Source organism: Ips typographus, linkage group LG2, assembly GCF_016097725.1.
Source record: "Ips typographus isolate SLU linkage group LG2, UJ_Ityp_2.0, whole genome shotgun sequence".
Taxonomy (NCBI): Eukaryota; Metazoa; Arthropoda; class Insecta; order Coleoptera; family Curculionidae; genus Ips; species Ips typographus.
In genome coordinates this window covers 22,821,213-22,845,569 of record NC_138423.1, presented here as the reverse complement: position 1 = coordinate 22,845,569, position 24,357 = coordinate 22,821,213, and the positions used below count along the sequence as shown (strand labels likewise).

At 36.2% G+C, this 24,357-nt stretch overlaps 3 protein-coding genes and 1 long non-coding RNA gene across 7 annotated transcripts in view; 1 reads left to right on the top strand and 3 right to left on the bottom strand.

Moving 5' to 3' along the window:
- Positions 1-336: 336 nt before the first annotated feature.
- LOC145725445 (uncharacterized) lies at positions 337-2,103 on the bottom strand. Its single transcript, XM_081974214.1, has 3 exons — positions 1,894-2,103; positions 855-1,059; positions 337-796 (listed from the first exon to the last, which is right to left on the bottom strand). Exons 1-3 carry the CDS (start codon positions 2,101-2,103, stop codon positions 498-500), a joined length of 714 nt encoding a protein of 237 aa, XP_081830340.1. The 3' UTR covers positions 337-497.
- A 2,079-nt stretch (positions 2,104-4,182) lies between these two features.
- On the bottom strand, positions 4,183-12,265 carry LOC145725444 (neuronal acetylcholine receptor subunit alpha-3-like). The gene is made up of 9 exons (XM_081974212.1): positions 11,818-12,265; positions 9,222-9,385; positions 9,123-9,167; positions 8,952-9,064; positions 7,970-8,171; positions 7,726-7,915; positions 4,671-4,823; positions 4,437-4,612; positions 4,183-4,384 (listed from the first exon to the last, which is right to left on the bottom strand). The coding sequence occupies exons 1-9, from the start codon at positions 11,867-11,869 to the stop codon at positions 4,211-4,213; spliced, it is 1,269 nt and encodes a 422-aa protein (XP_081830338.1). The 5' UTR covers positions 11,870-12,265; the 3' UTR covers positions 4,183-4,210.
- Positions 5,276-5,985, top strand: LOC145725447 (uncharacterized). 2 transcript variants are annotated; one of them, XR_014177275.1, is made up of 3 exons: positions 5,276-5,446; positions 5,608-5,759; positions 5,812-5,985. It is a non-coding gene; the product is annotated as an uncharacterized LOC145725447 (long non-coding RNA). The 2 variants fall into 2 exon arrangements; XR_014177274.1 differs by having other exon boundaries at positions 5,276-5,499.
- A 1,027-nt stretch (positions 12,266-13,292) lies between the features above and the next one.
- sbb (scribbler) overlaps positions 13,293-24,357 on the bottom strand; it is a 77,429-nt gene continuing 66,364 nt past the window's right edge. For all 3 annotated transcript variants that reach the window (XM_081974209.1, XM_081974211.1, XM_081974210.1), the window contains 6 exons: positions 20,682-20,805; positions 20,024-20,548; positions 19,578-19,964; positions 18,852-19,522; positions 17,398-18,640; positions 13,293-14,971 (listed from right to left, as the gene is read on the bottom strand). In XM_081974209.1, coding sequence (XP_081830335.1) covers positions 14,907-14,971; positions 17,398-18,640; positions 18,852-19,522; positions 19,578-19,964; positions 20,024-20,548; positions 20,682-20,805 — 3,015 coding nt within the window. In that variant the 3' untranslated portion in view covers positions 13,293-14,906. The remainder of the gene's footprint in view (positions 14,972-17,397; positions 18,641-18,851; positions 19,523-19,577; positions 19,965-20,023; positions 20,549-20,681; positions 20,806-24,357) is intronic.

Sequence of the window (24,357 nt, the reverse complement as noted above, 5' to 3'; positions counted from 1 at the left end):
TGACATCACAATGACGTAAGCAAAACCATAATTTAACCGTCAAATTACGTCATTGTGACGTCACATTCGCTCTGCTCGCTCCATGAAGCATGAAAACGAATACAGCTTGGATGTTTGCTAAATTTGAGACGTCAAATTGGAAAATTTAATTTATATTCATTCTTCAATTATTTTAAATTAATTTAATGAAGGTTACCTATCTGTAAATTATGTTCAATTGAGGTTAATACTTTTATTTTTGGTTTTCTTGAAGTTATTTATGTTGAGTGCAAAGTTAAATTCGAATTGGAGGTAAAAGTATTGTGAATTTATAGTAACCCACAGAAGTAACCATACTTATTAATCAATCAGATCTTTATTATAACTAGTAACATTTAAATTACTCAATCTATCAGAAAATTAGATACCACGAATGACCAACCTCAAAATACACTTTTCACACAATTTTCTATAAAATTCATTATTTTTCATATAATTATCATTAAAATTAAAAATTGTTATGTGAAAGCTCCTTTAAGTTGTCCCCAAAGCGACTTCAAGGCGGCCAAACAGCTCCAAATGGTCACAAATACCAAAGCAATGTACACTCCATAGTAAACCTCTTCACTGCTTCTTGTATTGAAGAAATTGAGCATTTCGAACAAAGACCCAATACCGATAGCGAAAGCACCCAGCCCCAACACATTATGGACCAGCTTGATCACAATGGGTTTCACGAAGGAGGAGAACGTTCGGGTGTTGGCCGCCATTAGGCCGATCAGAACGGAGACGAATATCAGTATCCAGGAGACCAGACCTTTTGGATGGATTTGAGTCAGTTTTGGAGTAAATTTTAATTTATAAGAACGATTTACCCAGAATGGCGTGGTTGGATTGGAAATGCGAGCTGCCTCGTTTTCGTTTCGCGTCAGTTTCCACAGCTATACCAACGGTAACGGCCGCACAGCTGACGAACAATAATATTCCGTGAATAGTGTACCTTTTCGTTCTGGGTATGTGCAGAGTGGTGATGTTGTCTTCAGAGAAGAGGATAATGGCGGCCGCCATAAGTGGAACGTACTACAAATTGATAGATAAATAGTTAAGAAGAAAAACTCTTTTTTCACGTCACTAAATTAATTCCATCGAATGTAGGTGTCAAGTTATTATTCTACATCATTTTTTATATTTATTATCCTTTTTTGAATTTATGCAATTCTTACCCATTTTTGTTATGTTAAACATGTTAACTCTTTATTGGGACCTTAATGAACAGAGCCTTTTTAGATGTATTTCACATATTTATTCTATCTTGCATCGGGGGCCCTTATTACAGATACTGATGAGGAGAGTTAGAGTGTAATTTTACACAAAAATCTTGATATTATTTGTCACACATATCCAGTATTTATGTAAAAACCTTCTGGAGATGATCTGTACCTATTCTGGGCAAATCAAATATTTCCAAAAAATGCTTTGTAAGAAATGAAAGTTTGATGCTTTGATCACACCAAAACAGAGATGAAGATCAGGGATGTGTAAGAGTAAAGTATGTGTTGAAATGATTGTGCTAGCTAATTGCCAAAATGTTTCAAAAGAGTAGGAGAATGTCTTAAAATGTTTAAACTGGAAATTGACCAAAATTTTCAGGAAAATCTGTACAAATGATTGTGCTGACGCCCAGTAAATTAAACAAAAATACTAAATGACTGACTGTTGTTTTCTTCTGCTTTAACTAGGAGCAATTTGGTGTCTTAAAATAATAAAATCATTAAATTTGCAACAATTGCATATTGAAATTCTGCTGTTTTCCTGCAGGCAAAAATTAAACATGCTACTTACACTTTTAGGTACAATCAACTGTTTTTTGAGAAATTTAAGAGAACAAATTACTAAAAAGTGTACTTTACTTACAGCTGCCGTAGAAAACACCAAATGCCACAACCTGGTAGAATCCCAGTCGTAGCTCTTGAAAAAGATCCAAAACATTACAACGGTAAGCGTTGCCAAAATTTGATGGTAAAACGTGTTCACTAACAGCAGACATCTCTGCCAAGAAGACACTTCATAACCACCCCTAGAAACGAGGGTAGTTCTCGAAGCAGAAGTTCCGTTCTCCTCCATTTTTTATCAGGTAAGTACAACTAGAGACTGAACGGTACTTCGCAAATTTTTTCGCTTTTAAATAAAGTTTCTGTCTACCGAAAAAAAATGGTATTTAAATCAAGAAAAACTCGATGGAATATCATTGGTCGTAAAAGAGTTTTATCATCTTGTTGCTATTGGTTTCATGCACTATGACATGTGTAGTATAATAAATTGTTTTTGTATTGACGCGCAATAAAATAATAATTAATATCTGAAACAAAAAAGCGATTTAGATAATGTAAAAAGCAACAGGTTTGTTAAGAATGATAAAACGTCAATTTTTTAAGTAGTAAGAAAAATTGCCAATTAAGACTATACAGGGTGTCTTTTTCTCATTAGTCAAGACGAGAAAAAGAAAAACTTATTTCTTGCTTAGCTCTCATATTAATAATCGAATGGAGAAAGATCGGGAGAACGTGCAGTCCCACTAGTGTTGAGTTGTTCAAATCTAGAGAGATCACTCCTTTATTTCCTACACTAACAAAAACTGTAGAAATCTAATTCCTTCCAATTCAGTCTGTGCTTTTACCTAAATGGTATTTTTACGTTACACCTGAGCATGACAAGCATTATTGTTGTATTATTGGCTTTTAAATCATTCATACTAAAATTAATCTTATCGTGCGTAAACGCGGTTGACAGATACCAGACGTTTTTTGATGTAATACAATTAGAATCTGATTACTCAATTGATATAAGTAATTGTTTTGATAAATGCCAATTTAAAAGTTTCAGGGATATTTGTTACTTTTTATGTGTGTTTGGTGAACTAGTTTTTGGAAGGTTTTTGATTTAAATTAAAAAACTGACATTATAGGAATCTTTCAGGGTTCAATTTTGAGTAAACTTTAGCGACAGACCTTTACTCTTATCAACCCAAACCTAATTTCCATACTATATTGTATTTATGATCGATTTCTTTACGAAAATAGGTGCGTACTTTATTAACTAAAGATTAGCGTTGTCAAAACGAATCGATTATTAAGTACTTGTTAAAAAATTAGAAAAAGTTTTAATCCATATTTGATTACTTAAGTCTCGATGTTTAATCCGTATTAAAGAAAACAGAATTTTAATGAGAGGAGTACGTGACTTGGGAATCCTTTTGTGTGTTTTTATTTTTAATATATTATTTTAACATTTAAGCCGGACGATTCTCCAATGAATCCAATCCCTGATAAATCCAATTTTTACAGAAAACCGGGCATATTACCAGGAGAACGTGACGAGGTAAATTTTAGTTACTCCTAATACTTGGCGCATTCGCCAATTGTCAAAAACACTAAACTTCCTGGGTGCATATTCTTCAAAGGAGGGAAGGGTCAAGAGAACACACTTGTAGAATGTGACAGAAACACGTTATTGTCAGCTTCTTCTGTCACATTCTATAAACACTTCTCCTGAGATTTCCGTTCCCTGATTTCAAGAATTAAGCCCCTGGTAGCTGGTCTGTGCTCCTGATAGAAAATCTAATTTTTACAGAAAACCGGGCATATTCATAAATAAATAAATAGGAGAGGAGAAACACAAAGAGGAAATTTACTTAATTCATTCGCCGAATTATCAAGAATACTAAATTCATCTTCTCCTACTTCTTGCTTCTGATAGAAAACTCAATTAACTTTACACGCTGTGGGTTATTTTGGTGGAAAAAATCAAATTATGCTTTATTGTCCACGTGTGCACTTTTCATTATTAAGTTGTGACCAAACGTAATTTGAAATGAAATTATGAAAAATTAGCGTTGTTTAGTGGATTAGTGGTTTAGTTTAGTGGATAATCAACATTTTCGTAAATCCCAGCCATGTTCGTTGATTGTGATTGGTCAAAAACCAGCTGCTTTTAACTTGCAGCTGTTTTTAGACCAGTCACAAGCTGCGTGCAAAATTGACAAAAACAAAGTTTCAATGTGGTTATCTTTTTGTTGCGTAACTTAGTTCGCGAATGCATTTCATCTGATTGAGTCATTAATATCAATAGATATTTATACTAAATCCAATAACTAATCTGATTTAATTTTATCGCAACTTGGCTAATTCAGGAACAGACATGGAATACTTGGTAAACATAATTTATTTAAAACTTAAAAACTCAATAGAATAACTATGTAGGCAAGAATATAACTTGCAAATAAAAGCACGTCGAGGAACTTGGCAAAAATGAACCAATCCGATGACAATAAGGAACTACTAACTGGTGTTTCAATGTTGTTGATGATTGTGTTACCGTCGTCCTGTTTCTGGGCAGCTGCCGCTCCCTACAACAATATTTACATATTAGTCGCAAGTAATGTTAATTCGTATTCTTACCTTTAGAGAACTATCAGCCAAAAAAATTAATTGTCCAGGTCTGGACCCTATTAAAACTGACGTTATCAACGACATCCACGTCGGACTCGGTGATTTACTCTCCATCATGCTTCTCAGCAACACTGTTGCAATCATACCAATACCAGCTAGTAGAGTTGAGTCCCTCGATATTGTTACTTTAAATAAATAGTAATTTGTTAACGTTGAGAGTTGTACACTTTCTCTTCTACTTACATAAACTAGGTAGGTCGTCACCAATGGCCGGTATGGTGTAAAAGACATTTTGTACGTGGAGAATGTGTCCTATAACTGACACGCAGCTCAATAAGAAACGGTCTTTATTTAAGGGTGACATCGCCATGGTAGTTAATGTTATCATAATGCATACTGTAACCAAGAATTATCTATTAGATGGTTATATTGAGAGTCGCTACAACTGTGCAGTGGCTTTGTAAATTGTTTTGTTAGGTTTTTTACTTTAGACTAGTTCTCTATTTGAAATAAACTGCTGGCCAATAATTAACGACAATAAATAATTACTATTAACTCATTTTTGATGCTCTAGGCAACGTTGTAAAGCACCTACTACGCCGATAAGTTTTATGTCGTTTTCAACTAGTGTATATGTTTCTTTCTCTTTCAAACGTCACTGAAACGGTACAGCAATACTCTAATTTTGAAACCAACCTTATAAAAACTAAAGTTAACCTATAACCGCAATAGACCAATTCGAGGTGACGTCACAAACGTCAAACGTAAGTCAGCCATATTGCCGGGGGGGCATACAGACCCACTAGCTAAATGTAAACCATAGAAATTTTCGATTGAGTTCAGAAGATTGTAGAAAAATGCCGTCGTTTTGTTCAGTCGTGCGTTGTGGAAATAGAGCAGAAAGGGATAAAGTTCGATTTTTCAAGATTCCCAAAGCGTTGAAGAACCGGGGAGAACAACTAAACGCCTTGTCAAAAAAACGTCAACTTAAATGGGTTGTCGCTTCAAAACGTGGGGATGTAAGTAAAACCTTCCTTAATAATGCACGAATTTGTGCAAATCACTGTGTCAGGTATCTATTATTATTATTTGTCAGTAGTACAGCATCTAACGAAGTATGGTTAAATAAAATATGGTTTTAATTTTAGTGTATTGTGTCAGTTTTGTTTGGTTTTTTTAGGCGAACCAGCCAAATTGGAAGATAAGGACAATCCTGACTGGGTTCCTTCTGTAAATATGGGATATAGGTATATTATTACCAAAACCCAAAATGTACAAAGTGTATAGCGGCATGTTCAAGCAGTTAAGCGTTAAACAAAACGTCTCATAATAGTAAGTTTTTGTACAAAAGTTATAATTTATCTGTAATAAGACCTTTATATAGGAAGATGAGCATGGTGAGAGCACGTTAGCTATGAACATGGACAGGGAACCCACTGCAGGTCCATCTACAGAAGTATCTGTATCTTACTTGGAACAACTTCAACAAATTGATGACAATAGCCAACTAAAAAGTGAACAAAATGCTGTGTATAAATTGTCTATCAGAAGATCTCAATTTTGCGAATCAAAAAATTATACATTGCAAGAAAAACTAAAATCGTCTGGCTTGTCAGAAGAGTCATTTAAAGATAATGATTGAAAAACATTATATTTTACAGACTTTCCAAAAGCACAGATGATGTTTTTAGTTTTTAACAGTGTCTCTCCCTACATATCAACTAAATGTATTCTGCTTCCTTTGAAACAGTTTATTAAACACCAGGAGATCACAAATAACAATGAAAATCAATACAGCTAAATTCAGTTGTCTGCCCCCCCGGCAATATGGCTGCCGTCGAAAGCCAGTGTCAAAACCAGGTGACTCAAAATGATCTATAGGGTTGGTTGTTTATGGTGGGTGCATATTTTTTTGACACCGGGTACATTCATATGTCAATTGTCAAAAGGAAATTTTTAAATATCATTTGTTAACGGCTTGAGTCAGTGACTACTATTTTAACTATTTTTTAACATTAATTGTTGTATCTTGTTAACATTTGAACTTTGACAGTTGCAAATTAATTTTTTTTAGGGTCACGTGACTGTTTTAATAATTTTTAATTAATATGAATTTTGACAACTTTAATTTGACGTCCTAGAAAATTTTCCAGTTCAAAACTGTGTTTATTAGAGTCACGTGACTGTTTTGACTATTTTTTAAACATAAGAGTGTTAAATATTATTAATTATTTTTAGAACAATTCGCTAACAAGAGTTCTAAAACTAAATTAACGTTTTCATAAAATATAGATTTTCTCGAAAAGTGAATGCGATAATTGAAAACGTTCAAACTGGTTTTCTCAAAACATGTCAAAGATCGTGTTCAGGTGTTTAAAACACTACATTTTCAGAGAAAATCATTTTCTTATCCTGTATACACTAGCTTAAGAGATATTGTGTAAACTGATAGTGACGAACCGCAGTATCTTTTAGATGAATGATTCAATTGGCCAGCAGTGTAGATCAGCAGAGAAGATTTTAGAATATTTTTTGCTGAAAACATATTTAAGTAGCTTTATCTATCACTAGTTCTTCTTCTTCTTCTCAGACCGTATTTATCCACTAATGGATGTAGGCCTCTTCCAAATCCCTCCACGTTTTTCTATTTCTAACAGTCCGGGTTCAATTCCTTCCTGCAACATTCTGAATATCGTCTGGGGGGCCTACCAATGCTCCGTTTGGTCTCTCTTGGGCACCAAACTAGTCCATGTACTAGTATCCTATATCCACCTGTCGTCCTGCCTTCTTCAGCCCATCTCCATTTCAGTTGTGCCACAAGCCTTAGAACATCTGTCACTTTAGTTCTTCTACGAATTTCCTCGTTGCGGATTCTATCCCTTAGAGTGATTCCTATCATAGCCCTCTCCATTGCTCGTTGGGTGGTTTGCAGTTAATTGGAAAATTTGCGGGTAATTGCCATTGTCTCTAGTCCATATGTGAGAACCGGCATCACGCAGGCTTCAAACACTCTCCTTTTCAAATTTACAGGAAATTCACTAGATTTAGGGATAAATCCTATCTAGTCTGCCAAATGCTGTCCAGGAGAGGCCTACTCTTCTTGTGATTTCAGAAGATTGATTTTCTTTGCCAAGTTAAGTTTTGTGGCCTAAGTAAATATATTCCGAGACAACCTTTAGCTCCTTCAGCTTTAATGGCTGCTCGAACATATGTCTAGCATATTTTGAGACCTATTCTAATTTTTTTTGCAAAACTGGACAAAAAACCGTTTTAGGATACTTATTACACTAAATTTTACCTAATAATGGTAATACAACGTTGATGGAATGCGAGTTACTATTACGTTTAACCTCCAAAATTATGTCGACAGAAGGATAAGTGCTGTTAGGACAACAGGTGTAGTTGCCTTTATGATAGACAGACTTAAACGATACAAGGCTCCATTCCAGATCTTCTTCCAAATCCGAACTATCCACAACCGGAGTAAACTTAAAAAGAAAATTACTAATTTTTTTAGATTAAAACAGTAAGTGCAAACTTACCGTTTTTAACTTGAGTTCTTCACCTTTGTAGACCCACGAACCGAAACGGATAGTGCATATTTGGGTGTCGTAAGGATATTTCTTCAGATTTGGTACGCACAGAGTATCAAAATGGATGCCCGGCACGCAAAGTACATTGCCGGTGTTTGATACGCTGCATTGTGCGTCTGTGATTACTTTCGGATCAGTTGATTGGTCATGTCTGTAAATTGAACGGAGAATTTAACAGTATTACCGTTATTCAGAAAATGTTCGGTTGGGATCTTTTTTTTCTAAATTGTGTCAATGGGGTCATGAACTATAGTCCAATTTTCCGTTCAAAACAATAATATTGTAAAGTTTCCTGTTTAAAAATTTGTTTTAACTGATAATTTTAAACTTTACGCCACTAGTTTTTTTTATAAAAAACTGAATAAATACTAAATTGAGCTTGGCACACCCCTGTGCGTGACGTATGTATGGGACAATTCAATATGCTAACGTAGGTGGAATTCTACATTCATAAGCACATTGTGCATTTCATTTGAAGGAAGGAAATCTGAGAGAGAAAGAGAGAACTGTGTCAACTGTCAGTTTTCAGTGCTTTCATTGTCGACTGGCGACTGCTAATATCCGACGTACGTTCATATACTCTATTTCGCTCGAGGAAGCTGAAAAGAAACAGCGAACACCGTTTTACGTCAAAAACTAGTCCCCTTATGACGTCAAACGGGATACAACGTATATAGGGTGAAACAACCAAATAAAATTTTTATTGTCATTTTTCTTAGGTTTAAATGCTTCTAAAGCCGAAAACAAAAAATACGTGTTAAATATTTTTTGAAGCGCTATCGATTAACAAAATTAAAAAAAATTGGTTGATGACCAATTTTACATTTTTGGCGGAAAATAGTAGTAAGTCATTTGGTTTGTTAGATTGAAATTTCTTGAAACTGTATACAAAAATTTCAACTTGGCAACATTGATACATTTTAGTACTGACCTATTGTAAATGGAAATATCTGGCACCCAAATATCCGTCTGAGCCTGCAACTTGATATAAGTAATATCATCATGATCCTCGGGCTTCCATTTTAAATGCTCATCGGTCCAAGTCTGAAAGGCCAATACACCGCGATTGATTTATAAAAGTACATTCTGACCGGCAACTTACCGCGATAAACCAGGCGTCCACGCTAAGCATGTGACTGAAGTGGTCCTGAAAATTTATTTTTTTTATTCGGGCTGGCGAAAAGCAAAGAACGACTCTTACATATCTCAAGTATTTTAAACCGAGATTGAATGCGACGGTGGTGGCGTTCTTGTGGCTTTTCGTCGATCTGACCGATGGATCATAGTCGCACAATAACGTTAATCGCAATTTCCCCGCTGCCGAAGAAGAAGAGCTATCGGGACATTCAAACTCCGATGCATTGCCTGTTTAATAAATTGTCACATTTAGTTAAAGAAAAATTATAATCCAAAAGGGAGGTGAAAAACATAAAGCCTACAACAAACTGTTGGAGAAGGCTGTTAATTAAAATTAATTAATCATAATCACTTGCATATAATTACACTTTGTAATTGTTGCTTTTTTGGATTCTACGACGAATTCTAGACATAATAGTGTCCAATTCTTTATGACATCTAATGCTGACATCGCATGCTTTGGCCTCAAAACTTGTGTCTCTTTTTGACTTGATATTTTAGTCGTTTTTTTTGCCAAACTACCAAATAAACCATTTTATAAAAAACAACTTATAAAAAGTGCCATCTACAATAAATGATTTTCTTTAAAATCACTCTAACCACCCCCTCTATACTAGAAAGCCTAAAATGTCACTTTTAATGGCGGCGTTAGCGGTTTTCATTTTATACAGAAACGTATGCAGATGCAGTAAAAAATATGTTTTTTTAAATTGTTTCGTGTAGTTGATTGCAAGTTGTGAGTGAAAAATCAAAAAAAGGTTCATTCCTAATCCAGATATGTATAGATAGAGCTTTTTTATACACAATCAAGTCCAGCCTAAACAAATTGGTTAGAACATTTTTCCTGGAAAGTACAACAAACAGCAAACTAGTTTAAACACTGTTCAATACAAGAAAATCTGTAAATCCGTGAAACTAGGTAAGCAAAACTGTTAAATGGTTCTTATGTTATTACCAAGAACATTCATTCAAAATTATTTTTGTTGCTCTCACATTGAAAGATGCTTTAATATGTAACTCACATATCTGTGCATGTAACAAGTACCTAATAAGTTTACTGTACTAGAAAGCACTTGTACCTACCATTGAGCATAGTGTTGGAGTAAAATCATTCCACTTCAAAGTGTTCAACCACTGTTGAGTTAATTCTGGTTTTTTGTAAAGTAAAAAACTGACACGGTTGGGCTTTTTCCTGAATTGCTGTTACAATTTGGTTTGAAAAACTTATGAATGGCAGCAAACAAAACTAACTTACGCAAATAACCTCAAGTTTGGATTTTAAACCGTAAAAATTCATCTAATCCTCAAAAAACTCAATTTCCACAACATAAACAAACGCAAACTGTCACCACTATTTCCGCCATATTGGAATTTTTGACAAGCACCTTCTAGGCTTTCTAGTATAGTAGGCGGTGGTCCCATTAATGCATGATTTTTCAATTGTTTTACTTTAATGCACGATTTTATCACAAAGGCAACCAAATAGGTCTCATAGTATAGTTCCATTCTACTTTATTTGTATTAAACAGAGAGAAATAGACGCATATTATTCAGTTGACATCCACCATTAACGACAGAACCAACTGTCACTGTCATTGTCAAGGGTGCCTATGATTTCGGTTTGCCGTATTGCCTATACAACTGACAATTAGTTTTTTTCAAACTTTTTAGAATAATAAACCATTTCGATTATTAATCGCTTTCATTAATACACTCGTTGGTTAAATAACTATTATTATATTATCAAATACGTATTGTATTCGACTTGTTCTTGCATCAAGTAATTACTAGATTTGTGTATTTTGTATGTAGTGATGTAGTATTATTTATTAAGTTGTACGTTTATGTTATGTTATGTCAATTGTTTGTCTGTGACAATGTTACTTGAATATTTCACATTATCTGCACTCACTCTTAAAACAAACTTTGTTTAACACGACAAAACACAAAAACCAAGAAAAAAATTTGTCTTTAATAAAAATTTATTAAATATAATCATAAAAAAAGTTTTCAAAATGATAAGCATTCTCTTGGAAACATAAAATGTTGATTTGCTCTCAAAGTGCTAGTATTAAATTTCTAATAATTCTAAAAATTAAAATAATGTAATAAAAGTGAGTAAATGCATGAAGTTTTTCATTTGAAAGTAGTGCAGACCGAATAATCGTGTTTGACAGGAACTGTCAAGTAATATCGAAAACATTCGTACAATTTCTCATTAATTCAAAGCCATCTAAGGTAAAATTAGTTGTTGTCACGTTGTCATTCATCACTAAAACCAGAATTAAACGTACTATTTTGACGGCTAACAATCTAATATATTATACGTAGGAAAAAAGAATATTGATGATGACTGGCAAAAGACGAAACATTGGGCGGCAAATATGAAACAGCAAATAGTCATCGTTTAGCTGATAAAAAGTGGCAGTAAAAATGTGCTTTCGGTTTTGGGATATCTTTTCACATAAGGTTAGAAATAAATAAAAACAAAAAATCAAATTTTCAGTTTTGTACTCAAAAGTACTTACAGCTACAGCTTTAATTTGCGCAATTTTTCTTTCTCGTATCTCTGATAGTTTACGAGAACCCAATGGTGAGAGTCGAATTTGAGTTACCCTGTATAAACTATAACATATTTAAGAAAATAGTTGGTATCTTACCGAAATCAACAGCAATAACCAGTAACAACACAAAATAAACTGCACGAACCATGGCCGGATATGAACTGGCACTAAAACAAAAAATCAAAACGTGCTGGATGGTACTAAAAATTCGACGCCGCGATAACAAAACGCCCCATGTAATCGACGCCGCTCAAAGAATCCGCCTTCCATCAGAACGACGCCAGCACTGTCCGAACGTCGACAATTTGTCCAGTTTGTGCGTATTTTAGGTACGTCCAGCAGTACCAATGGTGCCAGTATTATGGTTGGAAAGCGGCCGGTACTTTATGAAATCGTTCCGCCCAAATTGCGTGCTTCCGCGTCTATTATATCACGCCATTATTTTAATATAATTTAGGTTTTTGGTTTGGTGACCAGAAACATGTCCATACAATACACGAGATACGGCACTATTCGAGCGTGATTGGTTTGTTGTTTAGTCGGATGGTGTTTTGCAATTTTCTATCTCAATGAACAGGTCTATGGACCATTTATTGGGTGTCTAATTTCCAAATTATAGTAACAATGCATCATTGTTTTGAGCTACTCATTTCATAGTCATTAGATAACAAAGTTATGATTAATGTGCAACAATAAATTAATTTTAATTTGTTATTTCCCACATCGATTAGACTTGCAGGTTTTTTGGGCCAAACATAAAATTGCACACACACGTAAAACATGATTCGACTTTTTAACGGTTCATATGACATAATAAGCAGGTTTATATCCTTTAGGTACATAATTAGGCTTCCGGGATGATATTTTACATTAGAATCTCAAGGTCAAAGAAAACAGACCAAAGAATACACATAAAATGTGTTTTCGATAGTATTTCTGTGGTATTACGAATTAATAGTAGATAGTTTAAAATAAGGTTTTTAATCGATATTTTTGCGCAAATATTAGTTTAAGTTAAGTGTGGTTCAGACTGTGATTTTGTTTCATCTCTATTGTCACAGTCTAAACCACCCAAGTTTGTTTAGTTACAGTCAGCTATACAACCTACGAATGTGTAAGTCATTAGAAAGTAGAAAATAGTAATATTTTACTTTAACACTATAATGCACTTAACCTAACTACTCTCAATGGGCAAAAATTGATTCAACTCTTCAGCATAAATAAGGTTTATATTTTCAGAAAATAAATGGAACTACAGATGTACAATTTTATAAAATGTCATGTGTAAAAAAAAAACAGATACATTTTTATCACACTTTTACCATAAAAGTCATAATAGAAAACGAAGGCAAAGTGTATAAATAAGATTGTTACGCTGAGTAGTAAAAACATCGAAATTGGCCCACGTCCGTATCACTTTTTTATCGAACTAGTTGGGTAACCGTGCGGATTGCTTTTCACCGTTCTGCACTTTCTTTGGGCTCGCGATACCGATTGAAGTAATGGCTTTTTCGGCTTGCCTACTATTGTTTGCTATCGGCTACAGGGAACAAGACAAAAATAAAACTCGGTTACCTCAATAGTTTTTTTTTTATTAAGCAATTTTACATTGAAGCCTCTTGCAGTCTGTACAGGGGGTAATTTTTCGCCGGATTTTAGCGTCCCGCCCTCGCTTCATTTATTTATTTTTTTAAACCTTTACGTATCACATTAAAAGCTACCGCTAAAAATAGTCTTATCAGTTATAAATAAACATCTACTAAAGTTAATAATGATTAATAACAAAACGCCAATAATATTAAACCTACTAGTATACACAAAAAAAAAAACATAGAATTGCGGTTCTCTAAAACTCGAAATAAAAAAAAAGAATAAAACAAAGAACCGCCGTATTTTTCTTTCGTGCTTTTGTCATGTTCATATCATACAAAATGTTAGCTATTGTTTTTGGTTGTTTTTGACAATTTAACTCCTTTTTAATTTTGTCACAAAGTATTAGTAAGTAAACAAATTTTACTAATTTGGACAAAAATCTCCCAAAAACAGTAACACATAATAATCAGGAAAAGTAAAAATTACTAATTGTACAGACTCCAATGTTGTAGTAAAAGAACAATTAAAACAAAGTACAAAACGGCCGTATCAATAAAACTGAAACGGCTTTCGTGTAATTCACCTAAAAAATATACCGGTCGTAACTTGAAAATACCTTTTCCAAATTACTGCTAAGCAAGACAGACACCAGATCGTGATTTGTTTTCTTTTAGTTATACCAGAAACAACTATAGTATTTTACTAGTCTTTATTTTATATGTATGTGCTTCGATAATTTAATGCAACAAACTTGGTACTACTAGAATTTTAAAACAAATTGTACAAACGACCAAACAAGCATCAATCTTAGTAACTAGTAGAAAGTATCTTGTTTCTTTGTACAACTAATCAAAACCTCGAGTGTATGTCTTCAATAGTACAACATTGATAAACTGTTACATATTTCTTGCATTGTAATTACATGATACAAGTACGCGCCTTTTTTTCACACAATTGATGAATTATTGCACCGTAGCTAGTGTGACATATGACTGTGGGATAAAAGAATTTAGCCGCAGCAATAGTTAAACTGTAAAAATGTTTTAAAGTTTGCTGACTTAGCCAAGTTAGCAAACTTTAAGACATTTAGTAGTGTAAGATAAAAGCGTAGACGCGTACTTACTCTCCGATTCATTACGTATTTACCATAAAAACGAAGACAAAACTTGACATTAAAAAATACACGTACCCTAATCAAAAGGTAAATTATCAGTCTACTATCGTTTACTATCATCATATAGGTATATGACTTTTTTTGTTTGATAAAGACGTTATGTCTTTACACTATTTACATAAAAATAAATCATTTACAATATACGTTTACATTGCGAAACGAGCGTGTTCCTATATTCAAAAGGAAATAAAAATAACGCTTGCAATCAATCTCGGTCCTTGTCGCGACGCCTCGTTCATTCTCTGTCACACTTTCGACCGAGAGAGCTTTGTGACGAGACAAGGAAAGTCGAGAGGCGACTGAAGATACGAGAACGAGCGGTGCATATGCTATGTATAATAATAACAAGACACATCTATTTGGAATGCTTTAAAAAAGTCACTTCTACGTCACTGGCGAGTGCGATTTATCAGTTGTTTCACTTGGTAGGATACGGATTGATAACGGTCACTGCTGCTGCTTGTTGACTCGCCAAAACTGCCGCTAAAATTTAAAAAAAATAGTTTAAAATTTGTATCAAAACCGTATTCATACACTAAAATGAGTTATTAATGTTATTACGTAGTAAAAAGCTTAAAAAGAAAGTTATAAGGAGCGGGGCACGATCCTCTGTGACGTAGTAAAAGACATTTCAATGTTATAACGTACGTGAAAGTCTAGGGTCAGAATTATAGAATTACTCATTCTACAGGTTTTGGCTTCTCTTATTGGGACAGATCTTACTATTGTTTGAACAAGATTGAACAACACAACGCTTAAACGGCATTTTTTCAGCAAAAAATAACTTCCTAAACACGAATCACTGTAAAATAAACATACCGTAGGATAATTACTATAGAAATGACAGAATTGACCAATAGTAGCTGTAGTTTCTGATTTCACGTTCTTACTTCCAAGAAATTATCTTTGGAGTTAAATTATTCTGAATAGTCACAAGTGGCTGACAATCTTTATGTCGTATACAGGGTGTCCCACGACGAAAGACATCGATTGATATTGGAAAAAGTATAAATAGGAGAGTTTTGAAAATTTGGCAGGATACTGATGTGGGCATGCCCAATCTAACTATAGTTATTTACATTACTAGTGGGGTATGAGCATTTTTATAGTCACGAGTGGGAGTGTTGCCACGACGAGGTCGTAGACCGAGTTGGGGTGATCACACGAGTACGTTAATTTGCCATACCCCACGGGTGATGTACAACATTTTATCTACGACCATCAGGAGCAGCGTAAAGTAAGAAAAAAATTCATATTTTGTGCAATGTGAACTATTTAGGAACGTCTCGTATATGCTTGCTACGGGTAGTTATTTGTTACCCTTAAATCTTGTCATCTACGCTGTACTGTTTTGGTGTTGTTGCTATGGTGGCCATTTGTTTCCACATATCACTTAAGCGACAATTTAACAGTGTCAGTCACAAATTTTTAAAAGTGCATTTCGTTATGAACATGTCTGAAGAACTTCCGTCAGATATTGAAGAAGCTGCCGCAAACGTGGTATCTGGCTTGTTGCCTGCCAAGTCAAAGGAGAAATATGAAAAAATGTATCAAAGTTATGTTTAAATTCAATAAACAATTACAGCAGAAATTTTCATTTAAAGTTGTTTTATCGCACTAGTGCGATAAAATCGATTATTATCGCACTAGTGCGGTAAAATCGCTCATTACGTAACTCAAAATGAGCTGTGTAATGAATGATTACCATGCTAGGAGTAGATAAAAATATTTTCAAGATGGTTGCACTTCCGTTTATACCGGAAGTCGATCACAACTTTCTTATTTTAAATAGAACACCCTATATATTATTACATATTTGGATTCCTCACAAAATTTTGACCAACTTTTGTGTGCAATACCCTATGCCTATCTCTTCCAAAAAAGTGACAGTTGCAACGCTCAACATATTTTTGTACTCTGTCAAAACCGTATTTCGTTTTGCAATGAAACTTTGGGTTATTGTAAATAAAGGATCGTTTTATTAAACTGAGGGTGCGTAATGACTCATTTGTATACAGGGTAGTCAAAAAAAAAATCATAAACCTGCCACTAAAAAAAATAAAAAATTTCAAGTTTTTTAAATAGAAACCCAAATTTTTTATGACGGAATCATTTTGAGCATTAAAAATTACTATACGTTTCAATTTACTTGCCTATACCCAAATCCAACCCATTTCGTTTTATTTGAGAATAAACATTTTTTATTCATAAAACTCCAGATTTCTTTAAAATTTCTCTCTCTAATTACGTGTGGATTTATGTCATACCAGTAGTGTGAATTATGTCTATTGGACATTCCATTTTTAGTGAATTTGGCCTCGTCGCTCTAAATAATATTATTCAAAAACAATTCTTCTCCATACTGACTAGTCAGCAAAAACTCACTAAAAACCACTCTCTTCGAAAATTCAACCTCTTTTAAGTGTTGCACTAATTTAAATGAAAAAGGGTGAAATTTATGTTTCTTCAGGATCCTTTGAATTGAGCTTTAGGATATGCCTGATTCTACGGAAACTTGTCTTATTGACGAAGTTGGATTTGCAACAAAATAGCCCAAAATTGCAATTTCTACATTTGTATTATTAAGGATTGGTTTTGTTTTAATAGCTTTTATCTTCACAGATCCCGTATTCTTAAAATTTTCAATTATTTGCTTGACAACTTTTGGTGATGGCTTTGGTTTTTCTGGATAACGAGCGGCAGATACCTCACACGTTCTACTCACAAGTTTATCACATTCTCCGTAAATAATTAACAGATTTAAGTAATCTTGGTTTGAATAACGCTACGGTAACTCTCCTATTTATACTTTTTCCAATATCAATCGATGTCTTTCGTCGTGGGACACCCTGTATATGATCTAAATAGTGGGAAGCATTTAGAGAAAAACAAAGTCATGTTACACTTACCACCATATGGTCCCGCACCATAAATTGGATATCCCAGTCCTACATGAGTGTGATGGTGGGTGTGAACGTGCCGTTGAGGTGGTGGTGATCGCGAATCTTTTCCCCCACTGCCGTCGCCGGGCGTCTGCTTACCGTTAGAGGGCGTTGTCGACGAAGCTTGGGTGGTCACGGGAGGTGCAGTCATCTGTGCAGGTGACTGACCAGTTGACTGCACTTGATTGGTTGACGGACTGGAACTTGTCGTGGTTTTGGGCGTTGGAGACTTGATCGCGCGTTCTTGTAATTCGTGAATTTTGTGCGACGAATAATATTGGGCATGGTGCTGCAACATGTCTAGCGTCTTGGACGTGGGCTGCGCCCGGGATAAGTCTTCGGGTGCGTGGTAACGAGGCATCTGCGGATGCAAATAGGGTGTTCCGCTGTACGGTCCCGGCACCATTATCCCACGATACATGGGATGGCTGGGGTCAAAAGGAAGGGCGCCGTAGTGAGCCCCCTGCATATAACTAGGATGTATCGCGTAAGCGTACTGAGAAGTCGGTGGAGGCGGTGGTCCTTGAGTCTCCATCGTAGGCTTTACCCCCTCCTGCTTCACGTCTTTGTCCTTTTTATCTTCCATTTTCACTTCTTTTCCTGATTTAACGTTAGGACTAGGCACTGACGTAGGATGTTTTTGTTTGTGATCCGAAGAGTTTTGTTGTTGCTGGTGAGATTGTATTTCTTTCCGTCTCTGTTGTTCGTACATATAATAGCGCCTCGCTTCTTCTTCCCTTTCTCTTTCTCGGTGATGCTGTTGCGACTGAGACGATTGCTGAACCGCCGTCTGCCTGTACATGTACGGATTCATTTGATTTTTCATTTCAATACTCTCTTTAATAATTTGGTGGTTTTCATTTTGGTGTTGCTTCTCTTTCAGATCTGTAGATGATGGCTGTTTACTCGACTGTTTAAGTCCAGAGGACGGCTGTTTAACTTGGGCGACCTGTTCGATGGGACTGGGAGATTCTTTCACTCTGATACTGTCTTCTTTACTAGCATGCTTGTCGTTGACAGAGTCTTGCTGTTGCTGCTGTTGTTGCTGCTGCTGCTGTTGTTGTTGTTGTTGCTGCTGTAAACCATAGTTAGGCGGCTCCATATTGTATGGGTAACCAGGCATGTAGCTGTACGGGTAGTAGTGCTGTTGCAGGAGTTTTGGAGGGTAATCGGAGTTGTCTTTCTTGGTAGCATCTTTTTCATTAGATGACTGAAATTCAAATATTTTATTAAAATTTTTAGAGGAAACATGTTCTGTGTCATGTTATCAGGTGTTATTAGCAGATAGTACTAAAACTAATAAATTAGTTATAACTAAACATAACTACATAACATTTGGGATCGATTGTTGTTTATGACTGGTGAGTGATTAATATGAACTTTGTTTTTGATTTAATGTTCAGATTTACTTAAAAACATACCTTTTCAGGAGCTTTTTCAGTCTCTTTCTGTTTGTTGGTAGCTTCCATAGGTTGCTGACCTTGATTAGGCACAACATACTGATGCGGTTGCGAGAAATACGGATAAATACCATACTGGCCCATGTGGTTCAACGCTTGTGCGTTTTCGTTCTTTTTGTCCGCGTTTTTTGCTTTGTCGACTTCACCGTCCATAACGACAGGAGCACCGTCATCCGAAATATCCGAATAAGCTGGACTTTGCACTTCCTCTCTGCTGCTCGGCTCTAAACCGAACACTCCATCAGCTGGACTCGGCGATTTTCGATTCTTCTTCTTGAAAAGTGAACCGGATTTTTGCAGATTTGGCCCGTTTTGTTGCGGCTGTTGCTGAGATTTCTGTTTGTCGGTGTCGGGCATCAGCGCCGACGCCGGTTTTACTTTGAATTGGGTGAGTTTGGCTGTCTGCGTCGGTGACGGCGGTGATAGCTGTGTCACATTCTGATTGGGCACGATTATATTAGGCGGTTGCGTAAACTGCTGCCCTGGCATGTTGACGTGGGACTGCAGTTGATTGGCGAATGATTGGGGCGGCAGCGCGTCACTAGGAGGCGGTGCTTGATCGGGGGAGGGAATCGTAGGTGCACTAGAACGTCCAGATATTGGCTGCTGGGGTGAGTTGGGCACGTTGGAACCTATTAACCAATTCATTGTGTTACACAGTGAACTTGTTTTTAGTTAAGGACTTACCTGTCACTTGCGATTTTCCATTATGTCCAAACACTGTACTCGTCGTTGATGAATATTCTTCTGTAGGTTGGGCGAGTCCAAATCGCAGAATAGCCGGTTTTACGACTGCTTGTGGTTTGCCCGTTTGAGCATCTATCGATGGTACACCCGGAGAATTAGCCACCGCTATCGTAGGTGGTAATTCTAGAACGCTGGGAGGTGTAGCAGGCGATGGGGGAGTCATTGTTCCTTCTGTGTTACTAAGCAACAACGGCACCTCCGACAAACTGCTGTCTTTTTTTATGGGCGTTGTAGGGCGATCTTGGCTCTTATCCGGCGATTTGATTGGTGTCACTGGACTAGGAGCTTCAATATTCGATTCATCGTTCTCCGACATCGAAGTGACATCTACAAAATTTTGTATTAAAAAATAACTGAAAAACTTATGAATACATCCATAATCAAACCTTTAGTGTCTTCGTCGTCGGCAACAGAACCATGCGCATGAGACTGATGGTATTTCAAACCGTTGATATGCTTGTACTTTTTAGAACAATTGGGCTCTGGGCATTCCAGCAAAACAGGAGAAGGCGGCGGACTAGAACAAGGAGCCGGGGTCACTAGAATAGGCGTCGGTGTGGTCGGCACAGCAATTTTGGCTTTTTTGCCGCCCACCGGCAGCGGATCCTCTTCACCCGCTCGGCTTTTCCGCTTTGTGTCTGGACGCGGGGGAATGAAAGGCGTGGGCGAGGAGGGCGCGTTAGCCGGACCGGCTCCATTGGCCACGCCCCTCCTGCCACCCTTTACGCCACCACCATTGCGCAGCTTACTGTGCACCGACGATCGCGTTTCGCGTCCTTTCGGCGTCCGATTATCTAAGTCGCTTGTGGGCGAATCACAGAATCTCGGAGGGGCCCAGTCGTGTCTTGTGCAGTCTAGCAAAGTACCGACGTAGGTTTTTCCCCTCCACGTTACGTTTACAACTAATACCCCTAAATACAAAACAAATCCATTAGTCATGTAGAATCTACCAGGCAGTACTGATTGATTTAACTTTAGAAAACGCATCAAATTGTTTTCAAATTTCAGTTTTTTAAAAAAAGTTATAAATATGATAAAACATACCTCCTTCGGTTTCGTGCCACACTATGCCTTCTAGCGTGACACTGGTTCCTGGTTCACAAGGGCCCAAACAATCTGGTTCCGTGATGGTACCAACGCTTGTGCCTACACACACATCCACAGTTTCCTGGAAATACAAAAAATACAAAGTTAACACAAAAGTAATTCAGTCTCAGTATACCTAAAGCTGGGTTTATACAGCGCACAATGCATAACATAGAAAGTTGGCTTTACAGTAATGCCTACTGTCGTTTATACAGCGCACAACACTTGCACAATACCGCATAGAAAGTTCATAATTTTTAACTTTCTATGCAATTCTTATGCGAAAACAGCTGTACGCGTGCGCAAAATTTTGTCAGTCATATTTTGACATCCGCCGTCCGTCATTGTATTGTGTTATTGTTTTGTTCAAGAATTGTGGTTTGTTGTTGATTTTGTATTTGTGATTTTTTGGTCATTTAGTGCAATAAAAACAGTTGAAGTGTCTACGGAAAAAACAGAGTTTAGTGGTAAAAATTATCTAGAGCTAATTAGTTTCTCTTTACATCAAGAATTTATTAAACAATTGCAGATGGAACCTTGGCAACAATTGGGGCTTCTACTCTTGATGGGTGCTGAAGCTACAGCATTAAGCTTAGATGTCAAGAAAAGGAGAATACGGAGGTTTAAAACGCGACCTATGAATAGAAAACGCAATGAACATAGTGTTTATGTAAAAATAGTTCGGTTTGCAGAAAAACATGATACAGAGCAGTTTTTCAAATATACGCGTATGACTCCAGAACTGTTCCATAAGTTATTAGCACTTGTGGGGCCATTCCTGCAGAAAGACAAGACAAAAAATCCAATTAACCCAAAACAAGGTCTTTAAAGGGTTTTTTTTAAAAATGTGTAGTATTGCCAGTTCAGTTTTTCAGTTATTTATCAGAAGGTTGTTCTATGCAGAAAATAGCATGGAATAATAACACCTGAATGCTGCCATCTTGTGTTGCGAGTGGTGGTTGGAATTATCAGGGATGGCATGGTCGGTTTGTGTTGGATTTCTAAATATGGAGAATTCTAATATATTGTTGTTATTAAAATTTTTTTTTTCCTTTTCCAACTTTACAACAGCAAGCACACCTTTTTTGACTTAGCGTCCTTATCTGTGCTTGACATGATTGGCAAATGGCAAGTGACAGAAAAATAACATTTCACATTGCAATGACATTTATCACGCGTTGTCATAAACTCTTTTCGTTGGTTAAAAATTATATGTTGTGCTACTGTATAAACACCAAAAAGAAACACTTGTGATTTCTTGTGCAATGTTATGCATTGTGCGCTGTATAAATCCAGCTTAAATTATTCTTCTAGCATTTTGAAAAGCTTATTAGTTATTACACTTAAAAATAACTAACATGTATTTTTAATGTAGTAAGCAAAAATGACGAAAACTTGGTTTATTGCTTCCACTAAATTAACGCAAAAAAATATTAAAGAGATTTATTTTATTATTCACATGTCCTATCAGAATAATGTTAAGACTGTTGTAAGTAGTACTCTATAGCAATGTTTAACCAATGACCGTAATAAGATGCATTGACATAATTGACATTAGTTGCTCAAGTAGGCGTTTTTTTACGGCTGTACTCAGTTTTTTCAATTTAAGTCTAATTTTTTAAACTGCTTATTCGTTTTTAATTTTTCACATATTCACCTCATTTCTTAAAGGTAAGTCTACATGTGTAGTATTTGCGTAGCTCACATCACTGTTCGGGTTCGTAGTTTGTTATTGGTCAAGAAAAAGGAGCCAGCTTTTTTGACCACACACACAGACCACAGTGGGTAGTTTACGCAGAGCTGCATATTATGTGGACTTACTTATACTACTATACATAGTATTTGCAAATGTCAACATTTTCAGTTATAATTTACTAAATTCAGTGAACAGAGTTCACAAAAAGTTTGATACAGCCTGCAATTTTCAACTGCAACATTGTGAAAATGAATGGGTACACTTGAAATATCGATTAAAAAACTACATTCCTAGTGGCGTTGTTTAATCCAGCGGGTGGAGGCGACGTTCTTTTATGCGGGAGCCTCACGATCCGCCCTCGACAGACCGCATTATCGATCGCGGTCACGTGACTAGGGGGGCGGTCTTTCCCCCCCTTGCGCTTAACAACCCTAACCAGAGTTGCAACAGGGGGGATTAAAGCGTGCCGCTTTTAAAATTAATTTCAACTCGTCTGCCCCTTTTTTAAATATGTTTAAACTGTCGTAGACTTTTGACGCGGACGAGTTTATTTTAAATACGAGGGTGAGATTAGGATTATATCAAAAGGGCTGATCCGTCTCTGAACGATTTGATTGCGAAGCCTCATCGACTTCCGTTAGGACAGATGTACCCCCCCGGAGCATTTCCGGTCCGATGGGTCCTGACAAGGTTTGCATGTTACGTCGACGATTATTAAGCAGATGACAGTTTTTTAATAGGTTTGGGGCACGCGGCGCTTTGTTTGCACTTTGCGTGTGTGATATAATTTTTTAGGTATAAAGGGGTGCCGCCAATAAATACCACCAAATTACAGGGTAATAAAATTACGACTTGGGGGAAAGAAAGATCATCCATTTTGTGCTGGATGTACACGCAGAAGTGGAAACATTCTCTAACAAAGTAATCACAAGTCTAAAACTATCACCGTGGCATTACCCACAACCATTAAGGTTGTTTTAGTTGTAGTGCCTAGCGGCTGGGCTTAATTGATTTAAGCCGCTGTTATCATTCGTTACTCGTAATAGCTTAATTCGGACAGATATTCGATTTCTCCCAGCGCAGCTTGCTAATAAAACGTCTGTAAATTAAAAGGTGCTGTGCACCGGACCGAGAAGATGTTACACTGTTACAATATAATTATTATGATCTACGATAGTGGCGTACGCTTCGGTAATTTGCGCTAATGCGAGCGCTTTTTATTCGCTCGTAAAATAGGCGTAATATCCCAGCCACGTCCGCAGTTTTAACCGTTATAAATTGCTGGGTGTTGGGCCGGAAATAGTTTATGAAAAGAAAAACACTTTTACCATTATCGATAAAAAAAAAATCGATTACCACAGCCCAGCCCCATTCTCGAATGTAATATGGAAAGGGATTCGCCATCTCCCTGCATTTATAAGACCGTTTCAAATTATTAACAGTGGGCGGATTTCAAGCCGCTAGTAAACGACTATTTCATTTATGCATTTTACCGCCATCACATTTTAGAATTTATTTCTTTCGCTACATGAATATACATACGAACGAAATTCCGTATGTGTAGCAGATTAATCCGCTGCCATTTCGACGAACAATTATTGAAACGCGAATATTCCGGCCGATGAATTTAATTACAATATTTCGAGTTGTCCGCATCGTGCAGCCCCGAAATTAATCGAATCGCATTTATTAGGCGTGTTTAATTTATATACGGCAACCGGTTTAATTCCATTGTGAAATCGTTGCCTGATTGAATTTCACATTTGTTGGGATTTCATTAAACGAGAATAAAAACAACACTATAATCGCGCAAAATATTGTGGAATTAAATTTATTGTAGATTGTATTTTACAAAACCAAAGATTATAAAGGGTGTTCAATAATTGTTATGGTCGTAGTTGGCTGTGGTTCTTTCTAGTATAGAGGCACCGCCCTCTA